Below are 26,931 nucleotides of genomic sequence, written 5' to 3' on the forward strand. Positions count from 1 at the left end.
CATTTGGAGCAGCGTCAATCGGGACTGTCATATCCTTTGCACATACAATAGTTCCGTTAGTACTGAATGGATTCTCTATCAGTTACAAGATTTACATTCGTGTAACTTTCTGTACTGTTTTACATTTTTTCTACTTTTCATTAGGGGATTCTTTTTTGTATTATTTTTCATGATTTTCAGCTGCTGAAGTGGACCCCAATCAGAAGTTACCAACACTGTGTCGGTAAGATCTTTATAACATAAAATGCATTTTTATGCTTAAAAGTTTGGGCACAATTTGATTTGTTGTTGTTATAATATCTTATTTTGATATTTTGGTTCTTATGCAGTATTGTTTGTTCATTTTAGATATTTTGTGCAAAATAGTTTTTAGTTCTTAAAAGTGACCAAAGTAAGTAAACATTTGAAAATTTTTTTTTATTTATTTATTTATTTTTTTTACTTAAAAAAGAGGGTTTGGAGTTTGCTTGCAGGAAATTGTGTGCATACTAATTTTTTGTAAACTAGTCAAAAATATATATTTTTTTACATTTCCACATCAGTTTATGGTGAAAATGTCTTTAATTTCACCCAAACAAAAGTCCTCTGCTTCTTTCGTGGCTTTACTGGAGAGTGGGGGTAGGGGCAAGTGAACATGCTATAAACATTTTGACAAAACACATATTTTGAAAGTAAAGTCAAGGGTTGTTTAAATTTGGTTCAAGGGCCACAATTGGCCCCTGGGCTGGACTTTGACATGCCTGCAAGGAATAAATACTTTTTTTTTTTTTGGCTAAAATGACATAGAACGAGCAAGTACCAAGAAGAACACTGTCTATAAGGTATGATAGTTCTCACTATTTACTTTTTCCTTTGACTGATGTTCAACAAGAAGACCCAGAACATGAGCAGGTCCTCAACATAATGACTTCCTCACAGCGCGAACAAATGGATGAACAGCATTGCTCCTTCAGTCCAAATCAAACTGGGCAACTGACAACTACACCTACAGGTTTGGACAGCAGATACAAAGATACGACCTGCATTGTATGTGTCTTTTTATAGACTGATTGCTGATTGTTTCACCTCTGCTCCCCACAGGTTTAAACTATCAGGGACAACACCTTAATGAACTGCATGTGTCATTGCCAGGGTTTAATTACCAGGTACTAGACTACACATTGTAAAGGGTTTAGTGTGTGTACCTGCACAGGTGGTGTGATTAATTAATTAATCCAAATGTGTGGTGCTTTCTCAGGAACCTGGGAATCCTAACCATCACGGCTCTGCACCTCAGATTTCTGTGACAGAAAGTACTCCGGATAGAAGCAGGAAGCTTCTGTTTGTGCCAGACAACCAATCACAGACTCCCTCTGAGCAAGAGCACTCCAAGTCTTTAAAGGTCAGTCCTCAGGTGTCATTGGCTGCTTTCATGATTATAGTTTCTCATTTCACAGCTGTATGTGTTATTAGATGCTGGACATATTCATGTGTTCATATCTTAATCTCACTGTTTTTGTTGAATAGGAAGAATCAAATGATGAACAACAGAAATTTATTAATATGATAAGCCATGGCCAGCGTGGACGCATGGATGATCAGCGCTGTTCCATCGATCCAAGCAAGAGTGCTCCTTGCTCACCCAAACATGCCGACAAAAAGTCTTCTGCAAGTGCATCAAACACAGGTGAAAAATAGCTGACAGAAATTAAGTTATTAAGAAATAGAATTCATTGTCCATAGTTTCTTAATTATTTTACCTGTTTTCACATTTCATCTTCCCAGGTCCAGATTCTGAAATGTTCTTTAGCCTCTTGGCCAACACTCAGAGCCGACGGCTCGATGACCAGCGAGTCTCTCTTCCATCATTACCAGGATTGCAAGGGAACAAAAATTCCACATCAACTGCAGGAGATTCAAGCTACTTGTGTTACATGGTGTCGAAAGTCCAGGTTAGTACTTTTCTTTTTCAAAGAACAAAATGTTTTACATTTTTTTACAGCAAAGTACCAAAAAACTGCAGTGACATTGACGCTGGCTTTAAATGTTGCACAAATATGAAACTAAAACAAAGACAAAATATTACACAAATGCTACAAAACAGCCCTAAATTTACAGAAAACATTTTCACTCTTCCCAGTGTTTTTGGCGTAGCATGCCTCAAAGTCTGTTTTCATGGAAATGTTATGTCAAAGGATAATTTTAAAGGAAAAGTTTGGATTTTTTGAAGTGGGTTTGTATGGGGTACTTTTTAAAAGTTAGTGTTATACAGTAAAAGTTGCTTGGTGGGAGTATCAACACAGAAGCTAAGCTCAGCTGTGAATGGGTGAGCTAGAAAATGTATTTTAGCCACCTAAAAAAGAACCTCCCAGCAACATCAACGTCATTTTGAATGTATGGTATATATATATATATATATATATATATATATATATATAATATTTTAAATGCTTTACCTTGTCTTGAAACAGCAATTGGGCTGTTATAACGCTCTCCTCAAAGCCAGATTCCATTGAGGAAAACAGTAATTTAACATCACAGAACACAGGAGCTGCTGGTCTACCCTGCCCCGATTAGTTGTTTTGTTTGTGTTATTGTTTGATTTTGTTTTCTGAAAGGAATAGTTTATATGCACCAAAGTCACACTCTAATACAAACAAACTGGTTTAGGCAGCTTAGACCAGCAGCTCCTGTGTTCAGCGAGCTAAAAGTATATATTTTTTTTTGTCAATGGAGTTTAGTGGCTTTGATGAGAACATATGTGGGTAACTGAAGCTGTTAACACCTTACCAATCCAAACGGGCTGTCTGCTGCAATCCAAAGCCGTGAAAATATTTTTAATATCAGGTACACTTAATGTATTGATTTTATGTGGATTGTTTTTTAGGTAGCTTAATTATTTTGTTGCTGCCCCTGTCCACAACAGTACATTGCTTAGCCTCTGTGTTGGTACCCCTCACTGCTTCTCCAAACTGTGGACTGTGGGCGTTCCGACTGACATCTACTGTATTTAAAGAGGCCCTATTATGCTTTTGGAGTTTTCCTTTTTCTTTATTATTTTGCATCGCATTTCTGTGCTTATGAGAGGTCTCCAAGTAATACAGCCCAACGTCTAAGCCAAAGGGAGTACTCTCTCCCTCAGAGGGCACTACTCCTAAGCTGCCTGAAACAGCTTGTTTGAGTTTCAGTGTTTGCTTCTGTAACTTGGTGATGTCACAATGTAACAAAAAGAATGTGCATAGAGAGAGTCAGCTGAGCAGTCAAGGCCAACTGGGCCTCTCAGGAGGCGGGACATGAGCTCAGACAGAGGTTCTACAGCAATGGACAGTAGAAGACACATGATGTGTTTTTTGAACATTGAAGCAAACCTAGTAGATCCCCAAAATACAAATATGATCCCGAAAATGAGCATAATAGGGCCTCTTTAAAACACTGACTAGGTATAATTCCCTTTTACAATGTCACTTCAAAAGATCCAAATTAACCCTTTAAGAAATGTTAAAATGTGACAGTTTTTCACAGTTTTTGAATGCTGTGATATGCCATATGCCAGGTGTCACAAACTGGCTCAGTGACTGTGACAAGGGGGGGGTCCACACAAGAGATTTAGTAAAAACAATTACACTTTATCAAACTAAAACATACAAAAACAATCAAACCAAACCAAAACCAACAATGCAGGGTGGATGAGGATGAGGAAAGGAGAAAACGAGTCAACACCTGGGCCAGATTTTATAGCTGGGATTGCCCAGGTGAGTGTAATCAAGTTTATGACCCTCCCATGTCTGCAATCTGCATGATGAGGCTGTGTCAGCCTCCAAGACAGTGGGAGGGGCGTAACACAGGGCTATGAATCTCATAATCACATGCTTACATGATGCCAATTTACTCAGTGCTCTGTGAAATATTTTCTGTCGAAGTAGTGTGACTCTTGCTAAAAAAAATGCTGACAAATACTGGTCTGATACATTTTCAGGGTTCCAGAATGGACGAACAGAGGTGCTCGCTACCTCAGCTTTTAAACCCAGAGACCCAGTCCCAGTGTTCACCAAGAAAGGATACATCTGCCTCTGGTTCAGGCCCTCCACGTTCAGCCTCATTCAGCCCGGGCTCAGACATAGAACGACCAAAGTCAGCTCAAAAACAGGTATAAACTCAAGTCACTGCTGCCATTGTTAACCCTAGGGGGTAAATTACATTAAATTTCAACATATTAAAACAACAGCCTTCTATTTTTTTATTTTTACCTTTGGCCTCGATTTTCTTTTACTGGCATTAATATGTATTGTACACTTTTCTATGAAGGTCTTGACAACAGCTGAACAGGAAGATTTTTTTTCCCTAATGAGTCATTCCCACCGAGGGCGAATGGATGACCAGCGATGTGTCTTAAATGTTAGCCCGCAGTGCACACCCAAACACAAGCCCAGTCAGAGCACCGAGTCTAAAGGTTAGAATGCAAATATGTCTACCTACCTGTTTTTATTCTTGTATTTAATGTTTTTATGATAATTTAATTGCTATTTCATGTTATAATGTAATAAGTGTTTAAATATTTGAACATGAAACTAATAGGTCTCCTTTTTTTGTCATCCCAGGTCCAGATTCTGATAAGTTCTTCAGCATGCTCGCCAACTCTCAGGGCCGACGGCTGGACGACCAGCGAGTGTCTCTTCCTTCGTTGCCAGGGATACAGAATGGAGGTACTAAATCATCATCAACTGCTGCAGACAAGGACGCAAGCTACTTGTGTTACATGGTCTCCAAAGTCCAGGTTTGTCCCATACACAACATTGTGTAAAGACCATTGTTGACAGTTTTTAAAATTTTATCCCACAAAGTCTTCACACTTCTTTTTGCAGACGCAGAATATCTTTACCAGGACAACCAACTGCTTTGATTCAACATTACAAAAATGAATCCTATTTTTCTCCAACAGGGCTCGAGGATGGACGAACAAAGATGTTCTGCACCCCAAATCTTCCAAAATACGGGAACCCCGAATACTCAGCGCAAAGATCATCCCACTTCAGATGAAGCTGATAAACTTCTCAAAAGGTCATCCTCCTTAACACGTGTCAAACCTGAAAAACGTCAGGAGGTGAGGCGTAATGCTGGACATTACAAAATGTATATAGTTCTTTGGATATGGAAGCTCATCCCTGGCAGTTCTTTAAAGAAAAACTGTGGTCATTTCCTTTTGTCCTCTGATTATTTTGAGCGGTTGGGAGTTGACCCCCTTCTCATTGCTTTTTTTCCTTTAAATCTTTTTAGGAGTTATCTGCAGCTGAGCAGGAGCAGTTCTTTAAAATGATGCGGCATGCACAAGGTGGACGCATGGAAGAGCAGCGCTGCTCTTTACAACCCAGCAGGAGTACACCTGCCACACCCACACACAATGGAAGTGCTTTAAAAAATGTACCCACAGGTCAGTAAAACCACCCAGAGCAAGGCCAAGTATGTTGTCTTATGTCTCGGAGACATCACAGAAATAACTCTTGACTCTCTGTAACAGGTGCAGACGCCGACGCATTCTTCAAATATATTGCCTCCAGTCAGGGGAGCCGGCTAGATGATCAACGCGTTGCACTCCCTACCCTGCCAGGGATAAGTGGGGATACTAAGAGAAAAGAAAGTGGTGGAAATATTAAGGCTGGAAGCCCAGTGAGTTACACGGCATTTATATAATCCACAGTTCAAAAATAAGAAATATTGCCAAAAGTTGCTAAATTTAGTTCCTTGTTATTTTTATATCTTATTCCGACACATGATGCGTGCCTGTCATAGTGCCGACATATTCACATGTCAACAATACTGTAACTTAACTATTCATGGCAGAAATATCATGCCGGTAGAATAGCTTTTGGAGCACCTTAATGCTTCTGAATTCAGATATGGCTTTCAATTTTACACATGGAGCATATTTGCACCAAATCCATTTATGTAACAAAGAAAAGTATGTTGAAATTAAAATCTTTGTTTAATAAACAGTCTCAAACCATCATTTCATTATGAGTTAATAAATAACAGCTGTTATGGCAGAATACTTGACAACTCAACTGCCTTCTGTTGTCACTTTTATTCTGCAAGGTTTCTCCCCCACACATCACTGTGGATGAAAGTACACCAACAACACCAAGGAAGGACTGCTCCGCACCTGCTTATGCAGAATCAGGCTTCCCCAAAGCCCCTATACCCAGATCTGCTTCATTTACCCCCGAGACAGAATATCAGAAGAATTCCACAGCACAGGTAAACCATTCACCACAAATACATTAGTGTTTGGATTTCATTAGGAGAGTGACTGCTAGGAGCAAAAAAACTTCAGTTGCTTCAGTTCAGCTTTTATTCATTTTAATTGGCCTAATTTTCCATGTTTTTGTGTTAAAGTGACAAATGCGACACCTATGCGTGAAGTCATAGACGGATTGGGCCTACCAGGCACAGGCCGAGGGATCTATCATATCAGGGGCCCCCCTGGCCTGCATCTGTGAAATGTCAATCAAATGAAAATGTACTTACCAGGAAGAATCACAAAAAGACAGCACAGAGATGCAAATGAACTGAAAAGAGTCACAAAATAACTACAAAAATGGGCAAAACTACCACCAGAAGACACAAAATGACTTCAAAGAGACAAAGTGACCTTAAAGATATAAAACAACCACATGACATAAACTGACCATACACAAAACTACCACAAAGGGACCAAAATGTCAAAAAGATTCATATGATTTCAAAAACAACAACAAAAAGGCAAAATCTTGAACACAAAAATATGGGAAAATAGGGTCCAGGTTGAAAAATACTCCTCATACTTACTCCTACTACTACAGATATTTGTCTGCCTTAAGTGATTTCTGTTTAAAGTCTCATCTTTGAACTTTTCTGCACAGGTGACTGTGAGAGTGTCCATGAGCTTTACACCAGAGCAGGTAAGCTGTGCCACATATTGTGTAGACTTTGCAATTGTCTCAATAAAAGACATGCGCCCTCACTGATGGGTATTTGTCTCATATCTGACGAAGGTACAGAAGAATATTGGCCAACCATGCACATTCCCAGAAGTCTTCCTCACTCTAGGAGCCCCTGGAGATAACCTTGTGATCCCGCTGAGCCCAGGACCTGGCAGACCCCTGTCCTTCAACCTAAACCTTGTCCCAAAAGAGGATGTCAAGTCCAGGCAGTGCTCCCCAAGCCGTGCAAGTCCCAGAAAAGGCCACTCAAGGTCGTCATCTCCAAACCCGCATGAACAGGGGAGCAGGGCCAGTCTGATCACTCCTGATGAAGACTGCTTCTCTCTGATTGAGAAGGTTCATACAGTCCAGCTACAGAAGGCTAAAGGAGGACAAAAATGTAAAGGGGATGCTGGAAAGGGGAGGGAGCAAGGAAAGGGAAAAGGGGGTGGAAAGAAAGACAAGAGGGATGGTGGCTATAAACAATAGTCAGAGATGCCACATTTTAAATTACCTATTGAAGAAAACAATAGAGATGAAAAGTTGTCATATGCCCATGCTAATTAGAAACTCTTGATGTAGTACAACTCAAGTTTGTTGTTTTTATTTTCAAGATTGAGGGGGTCATTTGTTGAGGCATTTCATTATCTTTTTTTCTCTTTTGCTGGTTAAATGTTACATATGCTCACATACTGTATATACATAATCCATTTAGTTTCAAGCTTTGTGGTGAGAACTCGTTGCTTTGTTTTACAAAAACCTAGTATTAACCTAGTATATTCATAAAACCTAGTTTACAGCACCCAACATTAATAACAGGCTAACTGTTAGCCATGAATCCTTGTTCAGTCACATGAGCTAGCTAATGCCAAATAAGTGTGGCAACTTTATTTCCCCCACGTATTCGCCAATTTAGTTATAAGCTATTTTTACTGGTATGTCAAGTATACCAACATTCTTCTGAGCCACAATAGACGGATTTGTAACTTTCTAAAGAAAACTCTGCACTTTCACCAGTGGTTCCTGAGGTGGATGGTGTGTCAGAGGGGGATGCTAATGCAACTAGCCATACTACAACTGCTGCTAACTTGGCAGTTACAGGCAGGTGTGAACTAGAGAAGACCCGAAAATATTCAGAGAATTATCTTAAGTCCAACTCAATTTTATATAATATACAGTATGTAGTAGGGGGTCCCTGCTCCATATATTTCAGCTAAGGGGTCCTTGGTCTAAAAAATATTGAATATCCTCGAAGTAAAGTAACTATCATTTTACTGCAAAAACAGGTATTTTTTTCAATAAACCATTGGTGCATCTCAGTGACACAGAATGAAAAAAAAAGAAAAGTGATCTAAACTGACACTACAATAACATTTGACAACAATTTGCAAGTTTGGTCTTAACATTAATAAAAGGTAGTATTTTTGATAGTTTTTGGTAGTTTTGTGTAACTGTTACCTGAACAGGTTGTCTAGGATGGAAAATGAAGGAAAAGTAAAAAGAAAAAGAACACTTGAAGTGTTTTTAACATTTATTGAAGATTTACAGAACAAAATTCTCAAGGGCTCCTTGATCCCTCTTGTATGAACTCTCCATAAAGGCCTCAGCTGGATCTTGTATCTCATTCGGCAGAGTCACCACCCTGAAATAGGAGAGTGATAATTAGTACTTGAAGGCAGTGTTTACAAGTATTATAGGAGCAATACAATAATATCCAATAGGCCTTTGTATTGATTGAGACAATTTTAAGTTAAGGCTTGGATATCCAACAGAAAGATGTCAGTGTGTTAACAGCAACATTAGCTAAAATAAATTAAGGTAGACTGAATTGACTGAATTTGAGAAGACAAGTTGTGGTAATTTCCTAATGATACAACTTGCCTTTTTAAATTCATTCAACTTAAAAATTTGAGGCAGCCCCGGGCACTAACTTTTTAAATTTAAAACAAATAGTTACTTTTTACAGTGTGTGTATTTCATGCAGGAATGTAAAAACCATGGATGTATAGATGAAGTATATGCATACAGTTAATACATGAAGCTGTCACCGGTAATAAGAAAGTTACCTTTCCGGCATCACGACTCTTGGCTCTCAGCTTGTTGACCTGGGTCTCAGCAATGTCAGCACGCTCCTGAGCTTCTTCCAGCTCATGTTGAACCTTCCTGAGCCTGGACATATGAGTGTTGGCCTGCTCCTCCTGTGAAGGGATTGGAGTTATATCAACTTTGCTAATAGTGACACAATTATTAATTCCACTGCATGATCCATCTCAGTAATGAGGTCTACTTACAGCCTCCTCAGCCTGTCTCTTGTAAGCCTTGACTTTGAGCTGCAGCTTGTCCACCAGGTCCTGAAGTCTATTCACATTCTTCTTGTCCTCCTCAGTCTATACAAATAAGGAATTGTTACTTATGGAGTGTCAAAGTAGAATCAAGACATTGTGGAAGAGGTGTTGAGGTTGAGTAGTAAAACTAATAAGATCCACCACTGGAATTAAGGAGTTATTGTGATCATTTTTAGTAATATTAAATTTACCTGGTAGGTCAGCTCCTTCACTCTTCTTTCATATTTGCGGACGCCTTTCACAGCATCAGCTCCACGTCTCTGCTCAGCCTCAACTTCAGTTTCCAGCTCGCGCACCTAAAATGTGACGATTAAGTATTAAAAAAAAATAAAAAATAAAAACAATATTGTTCAGGGATTCTAGAGCAGAGAGACAAAACATCATTTTTAAACAATCTGTGAGCATCAGTATATAGAGTATATAATATACCCTAGACTCCAGTTTCTGGAGCTGCTTCTTGCCGCCCTTCATGGCGAGGTTCTCGGCCTCATCCAGACGGTGCTGCAGGTCCTTGACTGTGACCTCCAGGTTCTTCTTCATCCTCTCCAGGTGAGCGCTGGTGTCCTGCTCCTTCTTCAGCTCCTCGGCCATCATGGCAGCCTGAAATGATACAGTGTTTACTTATTAATTCATAATCTTTAAGAAACGAACCATTATCAGTGCATGGGATTAGTCTTAAAACAAACAAAAGCACGATAGAGATGTTAACTCACATCGGTGATCGCCTTTTTGGCTTTCTCCTCAGCATTTCTTGCTTCCTGGATTGAGTCGTCCACTTCACCCTGAATCTGGACGAAGTCAGCCTCCAGCTTCTTCTTGGTGTTCAGAAGACTGGTGTTCTGAATGTTGAAGAAAATCATTATTTGATATAATATTTGAGCCCCTTTTCAAATCTCTGTTCAAAAAGTATCTGTATTTAAATGTAGAGTACATCTCAGCAACCATAAGACTCATAAAAATAATGAAGGTCTTATGCTAAACATAAATCTGTAAGCATCAGTAGGCTATAGATGTTACTGAAACAAATCAAATGAAGTTTGGAATTATGTAAATACTGTGAAGTTTATGTGGAAGTGGCTAAGCCAGAAAGCTTGTCAAAGTCCGTCTGAATCAAACAATATGCAGCATGACCATGTCCTTACATGTTTAAATGCCTTAAAGTGTCCTAACCCTCACCCTATATGCTCCGCCAGCTGATACTAAGGGTCAGATGAAAAAAGAAAAAATCAGAATTTTTTGTGAATAAATTAAGGCAGACCTGAGAGTGAAGCAGTCCGACACGCTCACTGGCATCGATCAGCTCCTGCTCAGCCACTTTGCGTCCTCTCTCTGTCTGTTCCAGAGCGGCTCTCAGCTCCTCAATCTCAGCCAGCATCAGGCCATTTCTACGCTCCACCATGGCAGCTTGCTCCTTCATGTCTTCCTGTCCTCTGACAGCTTCATCAAGGTGCAGTTGGGCATCCTGGAAACATTAAAATTAAGAGTTAATTTTAACTTTATTTACTCTCCAACTTTTTTATTTCCATTCAGTAATCAAACAGATCTCACCTTGAGCTGTCCCTGGACATTCCTCAGTTGTTTCTGGGCCTCAGCGGCCTGCCTGTTGGCATGGCTCAGCTGAATCTCCATCTCATTCAGGTCTCCCTCCATCTTCTTCTTGACTCTCAGGGCATCATTTCTGCTCCTGACCTCAGAGTCCAGAGTGCTCTGCATGGAGTCAATCACCCTCTGGCTGTTCCTCTTGATCTGCTCCATCTCCTCATCCTTCTCTGCCAACTTCCTGTCAACCTCACCTTTCACCTGGTTGAGCTCAAGCTGAACACGGAGAATCTTAGACTCCTCGTGCTCCAGTGTACCCTGCAGAAAAAAAAAACAAAACATCAAAGTATAGTTAAAACCACAACTGTTTTATCATTATAATGAAACATATTTGAAATAAGTTTAAGAAAATAATGGTATCAAGAATAATTAAATGAATTGATGCAATAACAACCAAATGAAATATAAAAGACTATACCTCAGCTTCCTCAAGGGCAGTCTGAATTTCGACCTTTTCACTTTCTACAGCCTTCTTGGCTTTTTCCAGCTCGTGGATGCTTTTTCCAGTCTCTCCAATCTGTTCAGTCAGATCTGAGATCTCCTCTACAGAGAAAATGGAAAACGTAAACATTCTTACACTTTTTGCAAATTGCAATACATTATTATTTGCCCTTGATATTGTTAGAAGTTCACATACGCTGCAGGTTCTTGTTCTCTCTCTTCATGGTCTCCAGGTGATCCAGAGCCTCCTCATAAGAGTTCTTCATCTTGAAGAGTTCAGTGCTGAGAGAACGAGCCTCCTTCTGGGCTCCTTCCAGCTCCGCCTGGCCCTCCTCATACTTCTGCTTCCATTCTGCCAGGACCTTAACGTGTGTAGACGGATTAAAAATATAAATAAAGAAGAACTACATTTGTGATTGCCCTGTCCATATGTTGAGTCTCGTTTGGTTTTCCACTATAACCATTTACCTTATCGAAGTTCCTCTGCTTCTTGTCGAGGTTGGCAGCCAGAGCATTAGCTCTCTCCACATCAATCATGAGGTCCTCCACCTCACCCTGCAGCCTCTGCTTGGTCTTCTCCAGAGAGGCACACTTGGAGTTCACAGCCTCAATGGATTCCTCAGCGTCCTGCAGGCGCTGGGCAAGTTTTTTCCTGCAGATAAGACATTAATGTATTTTTGAAAAAAATCTCTGAGGAAAAATACTGAATTAAAAACATATTTATTTATAATAACTAAAAGGATTTTATGTACTTGGCCTCCTCCAGCTCCTCAGTGCGCTGAATAGCATCAGTCTCATATTTTGTTCTCCACTGAGCCACCTCGCTGTTGGCCTTGGACATTCCTCTCTGCAGCTCAGCCTTGGCCTCCTGCTCCTCCTCAAACTGCTCCCTGAGCAGATCACAGTCATGGCGCGATGACTGAACAGCATGGGCCAGGGCATTCTTGGCCTATAAATCATTATAAGAAGAATGAAAGTCTTAAGTCATTTCGTTAATATACTGTGGCACATACACAGAACATCTTTTCTCAAAGAAACTACTCAATATCCCTTTTAAGACAAATCTCAATTGGTTTGCAATAAGTAAGCCCAGTGCTTTCATTTTTACAGTCCAACCATATCACTGGAGATTCATGCCCTATGAAATCAGCAGACAGCCCAAACACACAATGCAATATAAAGTTGATAATGCAACTTAAGATATTGTACCTTCACTTCCTCCTCAATATGTCTCTTGAGCTCCTCAATCTGCTGAGTGTAAGCCTGTTTGCCTCTGGTCAGCTGGGAAATAAGAGCTTCCTTCTCCTCAATTTGACGAGTGAACTCACCTAAAAGCATTAAAATAAAATTAAGATTTGGATAGTTTTTCAGATGGCTGAAATAATGTTGAATGTTGTCATATCATGTCAGTTTTCTTGAAATAGTAATATATACAATTCATAACCAAAAAACCCATAATGACATGTAACGTGATCTCATTAACTACGCCTTATATACAAATCACAGTAATTCAATGTAAACACACACATCAATCATATTTTTGAAACACTGGAATAGATATGAACTTAAAAGAGTAATTGCCATAGTATTGAATATTTCAGATCTCTTTCACACCGTTCTCTGTCTGCAGTCTTGCCCTCTGTGCACTCAAGTCATTCAGCTGACGGACATTTTCATCATTTTTGGACTTGATTTCACTCAGTTGATCTTCAAGAGTTCGGCACATTTTCTCCAGATTGGCCTGTAATTGACATGTAGTAAATGCATGGAACTTGGAACTTACTGATCAGATATTATGTATTAAATGCCAACTTTTTATATGAATACTTGTCAAAATCTTAGGTGACTGTTTTCCTGAAAAACAGTGGATACCTTTGCTTTAGCAACAGACTCCATGTTGCTGGAGAGGTCATCTATCTCCATCTTGTACTCGCTCTTTTCCTTCTCCAGCTTCTGCTTAACACGCTGGAGGTTGTCGATCTGCTCTCCCAGCTCTGCAACACTGTCAGCCTGCTTCTTGCGGAGAGCTGCTGCAGTGGCTTCATGCTGCAGGGTGGACTCTTCAAGATCACGACGCAGCTTCTGGAACTCAGCCTCACGCTTCTTGTTCATCTCAATCTGAGCGGCTGTTGCTCCGCCAGCTTCCTCGAGCCTCTCACTGATCTCCTCAAGCTCCCTGGAGAGATCAGCCCTCTGCTTCTCTACCTTAGCTCGAGCAGCCCTCTCAGCCTCAATCTCTTCCTCCAGCTCCTCAATACGAGCCTAGATTTGACAATAGTAATATCAAAAAGGCTTATTACCAGGAGTGTGTTGTTTTTGATGGACTGACTTAGATATTCATGTTAAATACATTACCTGGAGTTCCTTGATCTTCTTCTGAAGCTGACCACCAAGAGACTGTTCATCCTCAATCTTGCTGAGGAGCTGGCTAGTCTCAAAGTCCTTCCTAAAAGAGTAGAACAAAAACAAATCAGGATCACCAAGTTGTAGCATAAAATATAAAGAAAAAAAAACAAAAAACAAAAACAAAAACTAACTTCTTGAGTTTTTCCTCTGACTGCTGCTTGTCATTCTCCAGATCCATTATGGATTCTTGGGCCAGTTTCAGATCTCCTTCAAGCTTCCTCTTGGCTCTCTCAAGGTCCATGCGGAGCTTCTTCTCTTGCTCCAATGATCCCTCGAGCTTTTATGACAATGTTGAAATATATGTATTGAATTTGTATCATGTAATGACAATTTTTAAGCATGAGCTATCTGACAATGAAGATGCTGTTTAAAGATTTATCTTACATCATCGACTTGCTGTTCCAGCTTTGTCTTGGCCTTGGTCAGAGTGTTGACTTTGTCTTCCTCTGCCTGGAGATCATCAAGTGTTTGCTGGTGGGCCTCTTGGAGGGCTTTCTTCTCCTTGGTCAACTTGGCAATGATTTCATCTTGAGATGTCATCTCCTCTGTCAGGTTTTTCACCTAAGAAAGGAATGAGGGGTACATTTTTGTAACCTATCATATCTAAATATTTAAAATCTCTTTAATTAAAAAAAAATCATTTTGTATCAATTCAAGTTTTGTGAACCTTGTTTTCTGTGGCATGTTTCTCCTTCTCCACTTTAGCCAAGGTGAGCTCCAAGTCATCAATGTCTTTCTTCAGCTCAGAGCATTCATCCTCCAGCTTCCTCTTCTTGGCAGTTAACTCAGAATTCATTTCCTCTTCATCCTCCAGTCTCTCAGTCGTCTCTTTGAGTTTGGCCTCGAGCTGGATTTTGCTCTTAATGAGCCCCTCACACCTTTCCTCAGCATCTGAGAGATTCTCACTTTCCTATGGTTTCAAAATACACACAGTATTGTTTTGACTTAATCATATTTCCTAACTTAAATGCAGCTGATTGTTGAGCAAAGCAAAACATGTGCCTATTTGACTTTAGAGGTTCTGACTGACATATAATTATTTTTAACCCCAAACAGTAAACAACTTCTGCCTTAGCATTCTACTCACAGAAGCCACTTGCAGTTGCAGGTCATTCTTCTCCTGCAGCAGGGAGACCATCTTCTCCTCCAGTTCCTTCTTCTTGGCCAGGGCTGTAGCCAGGTCTGTTTGCATCTTATCATAGTTCTCCTTCATCTGAGCCAGCTCCTTCTCAGTCTCAGCGCTCTTCAGGAGAGGCTTGATCTTGAAGTACAGATGCATCCATGGCCAGTTCTTCACATTCATGAATGAGCGGATGTTGTATTGGATGGTGAAGATTGCATCTCTGATAAAACAACATTAACAGTATTGCTGTTGTTTAACACCACATTGGAATTTAAGAGATCACTAGTAGTATACTGTATACTGTATGATACCCATACCTCCTCTCCATCATCTTAACAAACTCCTTCCTCATGAGGTATCCTCTGCAGAGAGCCTGAGTCATTGTCACCAATGTAGCCAGTTTGTCATCTCTCATCTCCTCCAGGGTACCCAGCAGACCAGCTTTGAAGAACACCTATATTGTCAAGTGAAGGAGGTCAGTCATCAGTATACATGGATACATCAGGACATGGATATCTAACAGCTATAGGTAATGTCCTTAGAAATGTACCTTTGTGTGTCCAAACTTGTACTGAGTGTGGTCCACATCAATGGAGCCCAGCAGCTTCTCTGAAGCTTTCTTGTTGTCAATGAACTGTCCCTCAGGGATGACACTAGCATTCAATACTTTGTATCTGCAAGAGAAAATAATGTTGTTACTGATATTTACTTCCTGCCTTTTCCTGGTGTTTTCCATGAAATACCCACGCTGAAATCAACTCGACTTGCTTATAATGAAAACTGCAGTCACCTCTGCTTGAAGTCACCGTAGAGGATTCTGCTGGGGAAGCCCTTTCTGCAGATTCTGATGCCCTCCAGCACACCGTTACACCTCAGCTGGTGGATGACCAAGTGGTTCTCCATGAGACCTGCATATTGCATAAAATAAGTCAGTGTAATAAACACATTGAGTATTCTCTTCCCTCAAAAGTGGCAACTTTTTAGAAATAAATTACAAAACAACAAAACAAAGGGAACCAACCTGGGGTCTTTGACTCATTTGGAATCAGACAGCGCACAAAATGAGGATGAGTGCTCCTCAAGTTGGTCATCAGTTTGCCCAAGTTCTCCTATGAGGTGAAATATTGTTATTTAAAACAAAAGTCAACTTCAAAATATGAGCTGAAATTATATCTTGACCTTTGTAGATGTTAAACATACCCTGAAAAGAGCAGACACAGTCTGGAAGGAACCACCCTTCTTCTTTCCACCACCCTTCTTTCCACCACCAGCCTCTGCATTTCAAACAGTGCATGTTAAGTCTATATTCATTGTTCAGGTTTGTTTACCAAAGAAAACCACATAATTAAATGAGTAAATACAATGCCATTGAGTAGTTATAGTACCCTCAGCAGAAGCATGGGTTGCATACAGCATTGACAGCAGTTTATTTGAAGCTTTCTGGTAGAGCTGAACAACTGAGTCGTTCAGAGGGTCCTTGTTCTTTTCCAGCCAGCCAGCGATATTGTAGTCCACTGTACCAGCATAGTGAACCAGAGAGAAGTGAGCTTCAGCCTTGCCCTTTCCAGGCTTTGGCTTCTCAAAGGCCTTGGTCTTGCCAAGATGCTGATCGTGCAGCTTGTTCTTGAAAGAAGTGTCTGTAGCCTTGGGGAACATGCACTCCTCTTCAAGGATGGAGAAGATGCCCATTGGCTGAAAGGAAATTTTGTCATGTTAATCAATAATGTCATTTGTAAGGGAAAATGAGATTTCAGTTCTACCTAACAGATTTGCCTTACCTTCTCAATAAGCTCAATGCAAGCAGCCAAGTCCATACCGAAGTCAATAAACTCCCAATCAATGCCTTCTTTCTTGTACTCCTCTTGCTCCAGGACGAACATGTGGTGGTTGAAGAACTGTTGCAGTTTCTCATTGGTGAAGTTGATGCAGAGTTGCTCCAAGCTGTTGAACTACAGTATAACAGTAGAAACTCAGTTTATTGGCCATATATTGTTTATATATCATCAAAACTGGTGTGTTTTTGTAACTTACATCAAAGATCTCAAATCCAGCGATGTCCAAGACTCCAATGAAGAACTGTCTTGGCTGCTTTGTGTCCAGCATCTCATTGATACGGATGACCATCCACAAGAACATTTTCTCATAGACAGACTTGCACAGAGCACTGACAGCATTCATGACCTAGAAATACAGATTTTAGTGTGGTCATTTCTCAGTATAATAGTTTCATATCAAAATGCACAAACCTCCAGACATCTATTAGTTTTCAATTACCTGTGGCACGGTCTGACCTTTGGTCACCATCTCGTTTCCGACCTTGACTCTTGGGTAGCACAGAGCTTTCAGCATGTCGGCTGAGTTCAAGCCCATGAGGTAGGCGATTTTATCAGCCTCTGGTTGAAGGAAAACATGTTCCAATTATTGTTCAGGAAAAAACACAGGATCTAACAAAGCAAGAAAGTTGACTGTAATATAAGGAAGAAATATCATTGAAAACACTACTAGAATTGTGTGTTATAACCACATTTGTATGTAGAGTTACTGACATTGCATTTATCTCTCCTTCTGTACTGTTTGTCTGTCATAAGCTTCTCATTCATGCAATCTGACTGTTTGGAATATGTTACCACGACACCTTTTTAGACAATTCCCTTATCATAGTATATCATGTATGATTGATTAGTGCTCCTGCAAATTTTACCTCTTTGCCAACCTGTTAGTTACCTTGCAGTATGTTGCTTTAAAAACCAACACATCAGAGTGCTGTTTCCCAGCAGTGTTGTAGTCAAAATACCTAAACCACGACCAAATCAAGACAAAGACCAAGTCAGGGTGAGAATTAGTCAAGACCAAAACCAAGACAGGTTGAGACCGAGTCAAGACCAAGACCCAGGCAGGGCAAGACTAAGTCAAGACCAAGACCAATGCAGGGTGAGAAAGAGTCAAGACTAAGGTGAGACTGAGTCAAGACCAAGACCTAGGGAGGGAAAGACTAAGTCAAAACCAAGACCCATGCAGGGTGAGAAAGAGTCAAGACCAAGGTGAGACTGAGTCAAGACCAAGACCTAGGGAGGGAAAGACTAATTCAAGACCAATACCAATGCAGGGTGAGAAATATCCAAGACCAAGACCAAAGCAGGTTGAGACTGAGTCAAAACCAAGACCAAGGCAAGGTGAGACAGAGTCAAAACCAAGACCTGACCAGTGCATGGCATTCCTGACATCGATCTGAAGGGTCCGCATGCCCATAAATTCACTAACTTAAACTAAGTGATGATTAATTTTCCTTCACCTCTTTTATTGCCAGAGACTGCATGCTTGTGTTTATGTTCAAGTGTATCATGCGAATTTTCCTGGTAAAATAATCATTGCCCATTATAGAGGTGAATTTTATGTGTAAGAATTTTCAGTTGTTTTCTATGAGTAAGCAAATACAAGCAGACACTAAGGAGCTGAAATCAACTTGATCATCTTTTTACAAGACTCTTTTTACATGCAGGCAATGTAATAATTTTGCTGCAGCAGTGGTCTTGACTAGTCTTCAAATAAAATCCAGAGTCCTCTTTGTTTGAGACAGAGACATGGTCAAGTGAAAATGACAAGAGCATGACCTTCAATAGTGATCTTGAGACCAATCTCAAATACTACAACACTAATTGCCAGACCTCCTTTGTAGGTGAGAAATGCCAATCATCGTTCAGCCAGCATGACCTGCTGTTGAAGCAGTTCGATAAAGTTGTGATAACATATTATAAACTTATTCAAAAAGGTGCTTTATTCATAATCTACTCTCTTTATGTGTTTTGATGTAACATGACGTAATTTTATGATGTGTTATCACTATACATACCCTCAGTGCCATCAGGTTCACCCTGCTCCTCGCGTTGCTTCTGCTTGAATTTCATGTTGCCATGATGTATCACAGCTCCAGTCAGCTTGTAGATGGCAACCTTCTCCTCACCACTGAAGCCCAAGATGTCAATAGCGGTCTGCAATTCATGCAGAGCAAATCCTTTTAGAAAAGTATTTAAATCTGACATTTGTCTGCTGTTATTTTACAGATTACTATCAATTTACATCAGTCGCAATGAACTCCTCCACATCATTGATGCTTTTGACAGTGATTTCACCCTGACTGATCATTGGGTAGTCATAGGGGTTGGTTGTGATCAGGAGAGCCTCTGCAAGAGATCAGAGGAAATGCATAAATGGGTACATATTCTTTATTATTTTCGTCTTTATTTGTTTATTGTCTTCTAACATACCCAGGAGCTCTGGCTTGTGGCCAGTCATCAGCTGGTAGAAGATGTGGTAGCTTCTCTCAGCAGACAACTGGAAGGTGACACGAGACTTCTCCAGCAGATCTGTGAGTATTGTTTAAATATTAAGAATTGATCATGGAGATTACACTACATTTGTACACTAATAATTGTTGCCAACAAGGAAAATAACTACTTACATGTTTCAATATCAGCAGAGGCCAGCTTGCCACTCGAGCCAAAGTGGATTCTGATGAATTTACCCTAAACATTGACCAGCAAACATCAGTTTGACTGTAAGTAACAAAAAGAAATGTATGCAAGCATACATAATATGAACACTTACGAAACGAGAGGAGTTGTCATTCCTCACGGTCTTGGCATTGCCATAGGCCTCCAGCAGAGGGTTGGCTGCAATAATTTGATCTTCCAGCGAGCCCTGTAAAGAGAAGCTTAATGAAAATATTCAACAACATTTGTGACAAATATTTTTAGCAGCACAACCAATATTACCTGAATTTTGCCAGCCTCTGCTTTCTTAGCTCCAGCCACTGCAATTGTTGCAAAGTACTGGATGACACGCTTGGTGTTGACAGTCTTTCCTGCACCGGATTCTCCACTGGGGAATTAAAGGATATATCTTTACTTATTCATAAAATAGTCGTGAAGTTACAAAAGAACTGTCTTGGCATGTTGTGTTATACTCACGTGATAAGGATAGACTGGTTCTCACGATCTGAAATACAAGTACAGACACTTGAGTTAAACCTATAGCCTCTCAGGATAGCCATGCCATAGCACATTTTGCAGGGATGCTATAAATTAGGCTGTCTGCAGAAGTGAGGTAACATTACTTTCCAACAGACCTAACTAACGTTTTGTTTTTGAAATAGTATTGTCAGATGACGGATTCTGCAATTATAAGATGAAAGTGTCCTCTTTGTAACAAAGAAGCAGGAGTCAGGTTTAACTTATCAAATGACTGTGGAGGAGAGCTAAACGTCAAGGTGATCGTTGAGGATTTGCTGTCAAATCATAACCAGGGGGCCTCAGTGGGCATCTTTGCCCAGGGTCCCCTAAAGTGTAAGCAAACCAGTGCCTCATCCCCTCAAATTCTGCAGCAACTCAGATCTTACCTGTGAGCATGAACTGATAGGCATTGTCAGAGATGGAGAAGATGTGGGGAGGAGCCTCAACTCTCTTCTTGCCTCTGTATGCATTCACAACCTGAGCATCGTACACAGGAAGCCACTTGTAGGGGTTCACAACGACGCAGAACAGCCCAGAGTAGGTCTGTAACAGTATGGAGAGAAACATAACTACATTTGAAGCACAGGCTTTGCAGATACAAGCATACTAACTTAAAAGATTGAAGCTTACGTAGATCATCCATGATGCAAAACGCTCTTTGAGGTTGTACAACACAGTAGGCTCGTTGAGGTGGGTCATCATGGCCATGTCCTCAATTTTATCATACTTGGGAGGATTCATGGGATAGATGTCATCCTCTTTTACAGTGAGAGTCTGAATAGGAAATACAATAAAGAGAAATATTTATTATTTATATATTTATGTATTGTCATTTAGTCTGAGAGAGCCTGTTTAGTTCAAAAAAAAAAAAAAGCCAAAAATTCTCCAAATGCTTTAGAAAACGTTCACTTCTCTGTCTTTTCTGTGGTCATTTGAGTTTCATATGATTACACTTACCTTTGATTCCTTCCCTTCATATGCTATTGTCTCAACTGTGGCTTTGCCTCCCTCTCGTTTCATGAGTTTACCCTTGGAGTACATGTTATCAGGATCAGCCACGAAGAAGGCTGTTTTAGCATCAAATGGAGCAGTTTGTGCTTCAATTCGCTCCTTCTCTGGTTTTCGGAGGTAAATGGCCGCAGGGCCATAGGCCTCCATCTCCGCGTCTGTGCTCATGATGGCCCCTTAAGCAGCTGACAATAAGGAGAGATCATTTGTTTTAATATATGTTAACATGCTGTTGGTGTTGGGTGCGGTGTGTTTTGAAATAATGCATATCACTTGGAATGAGTTATAATTTACCTCCTTTGGTCCCAGCAGAGTACAGTCAGGGCTGTTCTTTTTTATCCTGTCAATAAACAGTCAAGCATGATATAAATCTATAGAGAAATGTATTCATGTCTAAAATATGCACATATTATTTTCAAGTAAATGACAAGCATCACCTTTATTCATAGCACACCCAGTGTAAATATATCAATGAAATTATTAAACAATGCTTCTAAGCAAAGTTGCAAATACATGATTGATCCATTACTACTTACACAATATTGATCAGTCAATGCTGGTGTACTTACCTGAGTTGGAAGCCTACCAGTTATCGGCAGAGTCCTCAGCAGCCTCTTTTATAGAGGGAGGACTTGTCTTCTTAGTAGGTGTGCCCCGCTCAGTTTGGTCATGCATTCTTGTCATGTTGTCACTAAGCCTGTGACACTGACATTGTGATTGATTGATATTACCTTGTTCTCTCTTGAACTTTTGTCACTGAAGGTATTTTTTCTTTGTGCCCGAACTGAATGGTCAAAAAGCCCAGCGTTAGCTGAATTATCAAAAAATTATGCATTTACACAAAAATCTTCATCTAGACTATATTTTACAAGTATTTATTAACATGCATTAGATATTCTAACAAATGACTTACGCACTATTGCACTACATATCTAATAATGCATATGCTTACAATGCAATTTATACAGAAATTTACAGTGTAAAAGAGCAGGATTGATATTGTTTGTTTTATAGTTATAGAATATCACATTGATGCAATTAATGTACTAAAAAGGAACATTAGTTTTGAAATAATAATTCAAATACATATAAATATTGCAGCAGTTAAGAATGATATTTAATATTTATAGTAACGATCTTTGTGAGAAATGTAAATAGAGGCATGCTTTTATTAGTTTTTTTTGTTTTGTTTTGTTTTGGGTTTTTTTCAGTTTTGGGGAAGCCCTTAATCGTCACAGGTGTAGCTGAAGGTCATTTGTTGTCCAATAAAACAAGGTCAACTATTTCTATAAAACGGGGTCAGGACTGTTCCATTCAGGATCACAGTTGTTTAAGTATTTTAAGATTTACGGCTCATATTAATCTTTCTTATAAAATGTATTAATAATCCATATATATTTTTGATAATTTTATCATTTCATTTGTATATGTCATCAAATATTGCTCAGTAATTCATAGGACATTTATTTTGGACTTATTTGAAGTATTAGTAGACTAGATAAAATGCTTTTCATTAACAGATAAATCTGTCACCTACTTGTTTCAATTACAAAATGTTACCTCCTCAATGACCATCAGTGTTAGTGATATCAGTCTTACTGGAGTGTGTTGTGGTAGGCACAGGCTCTGGTCTTGGAGAAGCATGTAAATGTCACTGGTATACAGTTGCAGGAGGCTGCACATCTCAGATGTCTGAAATAAAATTGAGGCCGAGCACCATTCCATAAAAGCTACAGAGGGATTACATATCGCCTTGGAATGGGGTGGAAGAACAGTTGCCATCTCGGCAGGGATAAGACCCAAAATAAATCGCGGGCCAATAAACAAGATGTTGGAGATTCCAGAACTGTTATAGTACCATAAAAGAAAAGTCTATCCAGGAATAATGTGAGTTAGAGTATAAAATTAGTGAGACAAAACAAATCTGAACTTTACCTCAATTTTTTTGATTTGGTTTTTTTTATATAATTTCTTTTGTTGGGTTTAGTTGTGTTATTATAATTACCTAACCTTCTTTCTTCAAAAAAGGAAATGACCTTGAGGAATGAAACCTCAATAAGTAGGTGGGCTATTGTGCAGACACGTGTCATACAGGAGCTATTCAAGTAAGGTCAAAGGTCTTCGGTCGTTTTTTTTTTTGTTGTGACAACTTGTTTGACCCTTGGTATGCTTCAATAAATTAGATGTTATTTTTGCACAACAGAAGGACTGGGTTTAGTTTTCTAGCTATGATTTAGCACTATTTCTCAGCCTGCATCATACAGTGATGAGTCAGTCTTTTCAGTACATTTATCTGGTAGCAAATTTTCTAAGGTTGAAAGTTTGCCACAGATGGCATGTATGGCTATGTGGTGTGTGACCTTGAATATAGAGCATTCTTCTCCACACACACAAGGCCCATTTTATGGTCTTACTGTGACTGTGACAAAATGCACCAGCTGATTTGAGCCGTATTTAACCCTTGCTAAAGGTCAGTTAAACAGTGACACCCCAAACTATGTTTGCCATTTTATTAGGCTTGTGTTTATGTTAAAGTTGTGCTTCTGGGTGATAGTTATAAATTCTTGAAGTATAAGGGACAGAATCATGTAATTCCTAATTGATATATTTCGGTTCCACCAGTGTGAATGTCACCAAAGCTGCAGAAAAAACACACAGACATGCTTTATTGCAGCATCATGGTACTGCAACACATTTTAATGTACTTTATTCATATAACATACAGAAGGTGCAGATTTGGTGGGAACACAGGGGACAGGTCCCCCCTCCATATTTTAAAGCATGTGTCCCCTAATAACAACATGTTGCAGAGGACTTTTATTTCAACAAAATAACCATACCACCATAAATGATGACAAAAAGGCAAAAAATAGTATACAAAAATTCACAGGAGTGGAGGAAATGTGCTTGATCTGTAAAATTTTCTGGCAGAGGACCCCTAAATATGCGTCCCCTCCATTGTTGAAACCAAACCCACGCCCTTGCATTTCTTCTTGTTGGCCTTTGAGTTACTTTTAGACGTTCATCCATCATATTTGTATTTGATTAATTGTTTTGGTATGTTTGTTTTTACTTGTGCATTTTATACTGCATTTTATGTATTTTTATTGATTATTTATTTTGTCTAGTACTTTTGTACAACACCTTGGTCAACCTTGGTTGTTTTACCTTTGACCTTTGCTTAACAGTGAACTTCACTTTATAGTTTGTTTGATCTTTACTTGCTGGGGATACTTTCAACTTGCCTCTACTGACAGTACCTACATTTTAAGACTGCACATTTTGTGTCATAATTAACATGTTATAGCCAAAACCTCTTACATCACATATTTTTAATACATCTAGGATTCAAATACAAAATTTGTGGAGTACATTGTAGCATTTGAGGTTTTTACTGTAATGAGTAAAGAATATAAATTATTTTCCATAATTACTGCAAGTGTAAACTCTTAACATCAGTATGAGTGGGTTTCTTAATTGGGCTATCATGAAAGGATCAAACATTTTTTAAAGAGGAGGAGAGAAGACAGACACATTTTCCAGACTAACCCCCTCCTTTGTATGTCCTTGAGTCTAGTAGTTGCATAGAGATGACCCTCTGCACTGAGTCCTTGAAGAGACATATGACATGCCAAACATGTCTGGCAAGGAGGAGCCTGAGGAGGTTTAAAGGAGTGTTATACCCCTCCGAGACTGGGTAGTAACACTGAGAGGACCGAAGGTTGTTGGGGTTGAGCTCTCTGTTTTTCTTTGTTTGATTTTGTTTCATACTTTCAGAATAAAAGCACACAGACACAAAGGGAAGGGTTTCTGGTGTGCTTGCAGGATTCATGTAATTAATTGTAATTGCCTAATATGAAATGCACTGATATGTGAAGAGATAATGAATTACATGGAGAAAAAACAGTGAACTTACTGAATGTGCTTCAGTAAAATATATTGCACAAGACCACAAATACCCCAATGCTAATTAGCATGTTGTAAAGCTTAATCGGCATTACAATAATCTAGATTTTTTTGTTATGGGTGAGACGTAAGATAATAAAGTTATTTTCTCCAAAGTGAAAGCATATCATTAAAGCATACACTGTAAAATCTGACAAGTTGATTTTTTAATCTTCATTCATGTTTATTTTATATCTCATTTTTAAGTTAACTTAAAATTTAGTTATAGTTACTTGATTTCATGAAGTTGTTGCAACTTACAAATGACAAGTTTATTGAATCAATCTTTCTAAGTTTTTTTGCAACTTCAGTAAACCAAGTTTACTCTGCTATACTTCTGTATTCTGCAGGTTACAAACTAGTCCGTCTTAGGTGTGTTATTTAAACATGTTGACAAAACAAATCTCCTAACTTCATCATGGAAAAATCCTCTTTGTGATGATCAAGTTAAGTCAGACTGATTTGATTTACTGAAGTTTCTAACACTTAGACAGAACAAGGTAATGTCAATTGTCATTTTTCCATTGCAACAACCCCACAAAATGAAAAAAAAGTAGCTAAATTTTAATCAAAATTAACAAGGAGATATAAAGTAAACATACATTAAGATTATTACTTATATTTACTTTCCCTTTTCAAGAGAAATTTCACCAGTTTCTAAGATTACTTTAGTCAACTTGTCAGATTTTAACAGTGTACCTATTCAGCAGTCATTCATCAATGTTACACAAACAGTGTTGAATGGTCATATGATACTGCCTTTGTCATTCTGAGCAGAGGAAATTGCCTTTATATACGTCATAAGCCTTGGTGTCCACTCCCCTGCAGTTGTCAATAAGCAGAACAAAGCCAAATTCAAGTCCTAAAAATATCGTGGTGCACAAATGGACAACGACTTAGTCTACAGTGTCCACAGAAATAGTGTCTGCCCGAAGGTCCAACAACACCTGTGCTTCCTTCGCATACTGTGACGTTTTGGTGCCACAAAGGCAAGTGCCGCTTAACTGCTCTTAATTAATCCTTCCTGGTTGTATAATCATGTTACCTACTGTGTGCAGTATAAAGTTACATCCATGTCCTTTGGAAAATGGTAAATGAACAATGACCATGAACAATCCTGTCGTATTTTTAAAATACTTTAATCTTTCACAGAACCCTTGGGGGAAAAAAAGCCTGTTAAAACCCCTCATACTAAACCTGGTTGTATGATCTAGTTAACCCTTTGAAACCTATGTATATTGGTTAACTTCTTTCTGTTAATGAGAAATAAGTCAAAAGTAAAAGAAAGTAGAAAAAAAAAGAAAATTAGAAACCTGGAAAGTGCTTAAAAATTATAATAATTTTGTAACATAAATGTATTATGTAATTATGATAATAATAAATACAGTTTTTCCCTGGCTTTGTTCTTTTTGCCTCAAGACAATTCCAATTTTTTAAAATTTTTTAAATCCCTTGATTTTAAATTTAATTTCCTATATGTTCTCAGTTCTTGTAATTTGTGAAACATTTGCTCATTTCCTTTTCCCCCATATATTTCAAAATACATCACACCAATTTGTTCAGGGTTGAAAGGTTTAAATGCTTGACAAAGACATTGGAAAACAGCACAAGAAAAGTGATGTTGCTCTACCTTTCAAATGGTTAAAGTGTGCTGACTTGGTGCATTAACTAAAACTAGAAATACCACCTCACTGTTGAATGCCTCCACCAACCAGTAAAGTTGCAATTAGCACACGTCTTCCTACACACATATGTACCCATGACAAACAACGCTTCAAAATATGGATATTTATATATGATATTTTATTTTGGATATGCAAGAAGCTACTAATTCTGAAATTTGGAAGTTTAACACACATTTTCAACCTGGCAGCACAGAAGATCTATACAATCAGCATAGTTTCAGAGTGGCCACCCAGGACTAGTGCCACCAATTCAGCATCGGACCAATTGTCTCCCCTTCTGCTCCTGAGTTATGGCGTTGGATAATGGCCAGAAATTTTATAATAAAAAAAAAATATTATGATGTCACAGTAAAGTCAACCTTTGACCTTTTCTTCATATATAATGTCATCACTTCATCATTTAATCCCATTAGACATAAAGTTAACTGCTGTTGT

At 39.0% G+C, this 26,931-nt stretch overlaps 2 protein-coding genes and 1 long non-coding RNA gene across 4 annotated transcripts; 2 read left to right on the forward strand and 1 right to left on the reverse strand.

Moving 5' to 3' along the window:
* LOC148186463 (uncharacterized) lies at positions 1-8,366 on the forward strand. Its single transcript, XM_088091135.1, has 15 exons — positions 1-223; positions 875-991; positions 1,081-1,145; positions 1,238-1,381; positions 1,507-1,666; positions 1,765-1,931; positions 3,956-4,126; positions 4,285-4,429; positions 4,578-4,753; positions 4,919-5,080; positions 5,254-5,407; positions 5,495-5,643; positions 6,070-6,231; positions 6,876-6,914; positions 7,008-8,366. Exons 2-15 carry the CDS (start codon positions 904-906, stop codon positions 7,422-7,424), a joined length of 2,199 nt encoding a protein of 732 aa, XP_087947261.1. The 5' UTR covers positions 1-223; positions 875-903; the 3' UTR covers positions 7,425-8,366.
* A 141-nt stretch (positions 8,367-8,507) lies between these two features.
* On the reverse strand, positions 8,508-21,212 carry LOC121956243 (myosin heavy chain, fast skeletal muscle). 2 transcript variants are annotated; one of them, XM_088091129.1, is made up of 38 exons: positions 20,816-21,212; positions 20,489-20,632; positions 20,245-20,401; positions 19,817-19,844; positions 19,622-19,727; positions 19,455-19,547; positions 19,309-19,372; positions 19,115-19,213; positions 18,927-19,030; positions 18,700-18,838; positions 17,124-17,242; positions 16,881-17,030; positions 16,628-16,798; positions 16,235-16,541; positions 16,050-16,123; positions 15,871-15,958; positions 15,640-15,757; positions 15,400-15,523; positions 15,167-15,303; positions 14,814-15,069; positions 14,394-14,636; positions 14,111-14,287; positions 13,858-14,003; positions 13,676-13,766; positions 13,193-13,582; positions 12,935-13,061; positions 12,530-12,648; positions 12,073-12,269; positions 11,789-11,972; positions 11,517-11,682; positions 11,298-11,422; positions 10,829-11,137; positions 10,539-10,742; positions 9,994-10,119; positions 9,710-9,880; positions 9,472-9,576; positions 9,227-9,322; positions 8,508-9,133 (listed from the first exon to the last, which is right to left on the reverse strand). In XM_088091129.1, the coding sequence occupies exons 1-38, from the start codon at positions 21,032-21,034 to the stop codon at positions 8,912-8,914; spliced, it is 5,895 nt and encodes a 1,964-aa protein (XP_087947255.1). In that variant the 5' UTR covers positions 21,035-21,212; the 3' UTR covers positions 8,508-8,911. The 2 variants fall into 2 exon arrangements, with proteins under 2 accessions (XP_087947255.1, XP_087947256.1); XM_088091130.1 differs by lacking the exons at positions 8,508-9,133; positions 9,227-9,322; positions 9,472-9,576; positions 9,710-9,880 and having other exon boundaries at positions 9,985-10,119; positions 20,816-21,195.
* LOC148186464 (uncharacterized) lies at positions 19,089-26,209 on the forward strand. The gene is made up of 3 exons (XR_015779667.1): positions 19,089-19,215; positions 19,324-19,404; positions 24,444-26,209. It is a non-coding gene; the product is annotated as an uncharacterized LOC148186464 (long non-coding RNA).
* The last annotated feature ends 722 nt before the right edge of the window (positions 26,210-26,931 follow it).

The sequence above is a fragment of the Plectropomus leopardus genome, chromosome 18 (genome assembly GCF_026936395.1).
Source record: "Plectropomus leopardus strain MGB_pleo_1.0 chromosome 18, ASM2693639v1, whole genome shotgun sequence".
In the NCBI taxonomy this organism is placed as follows: Eukaryota; Metazoa; Chordata; class Actinopteri; order Perciformes; family Serranidae; genus Plectropomus; species Plectropomus leopardus.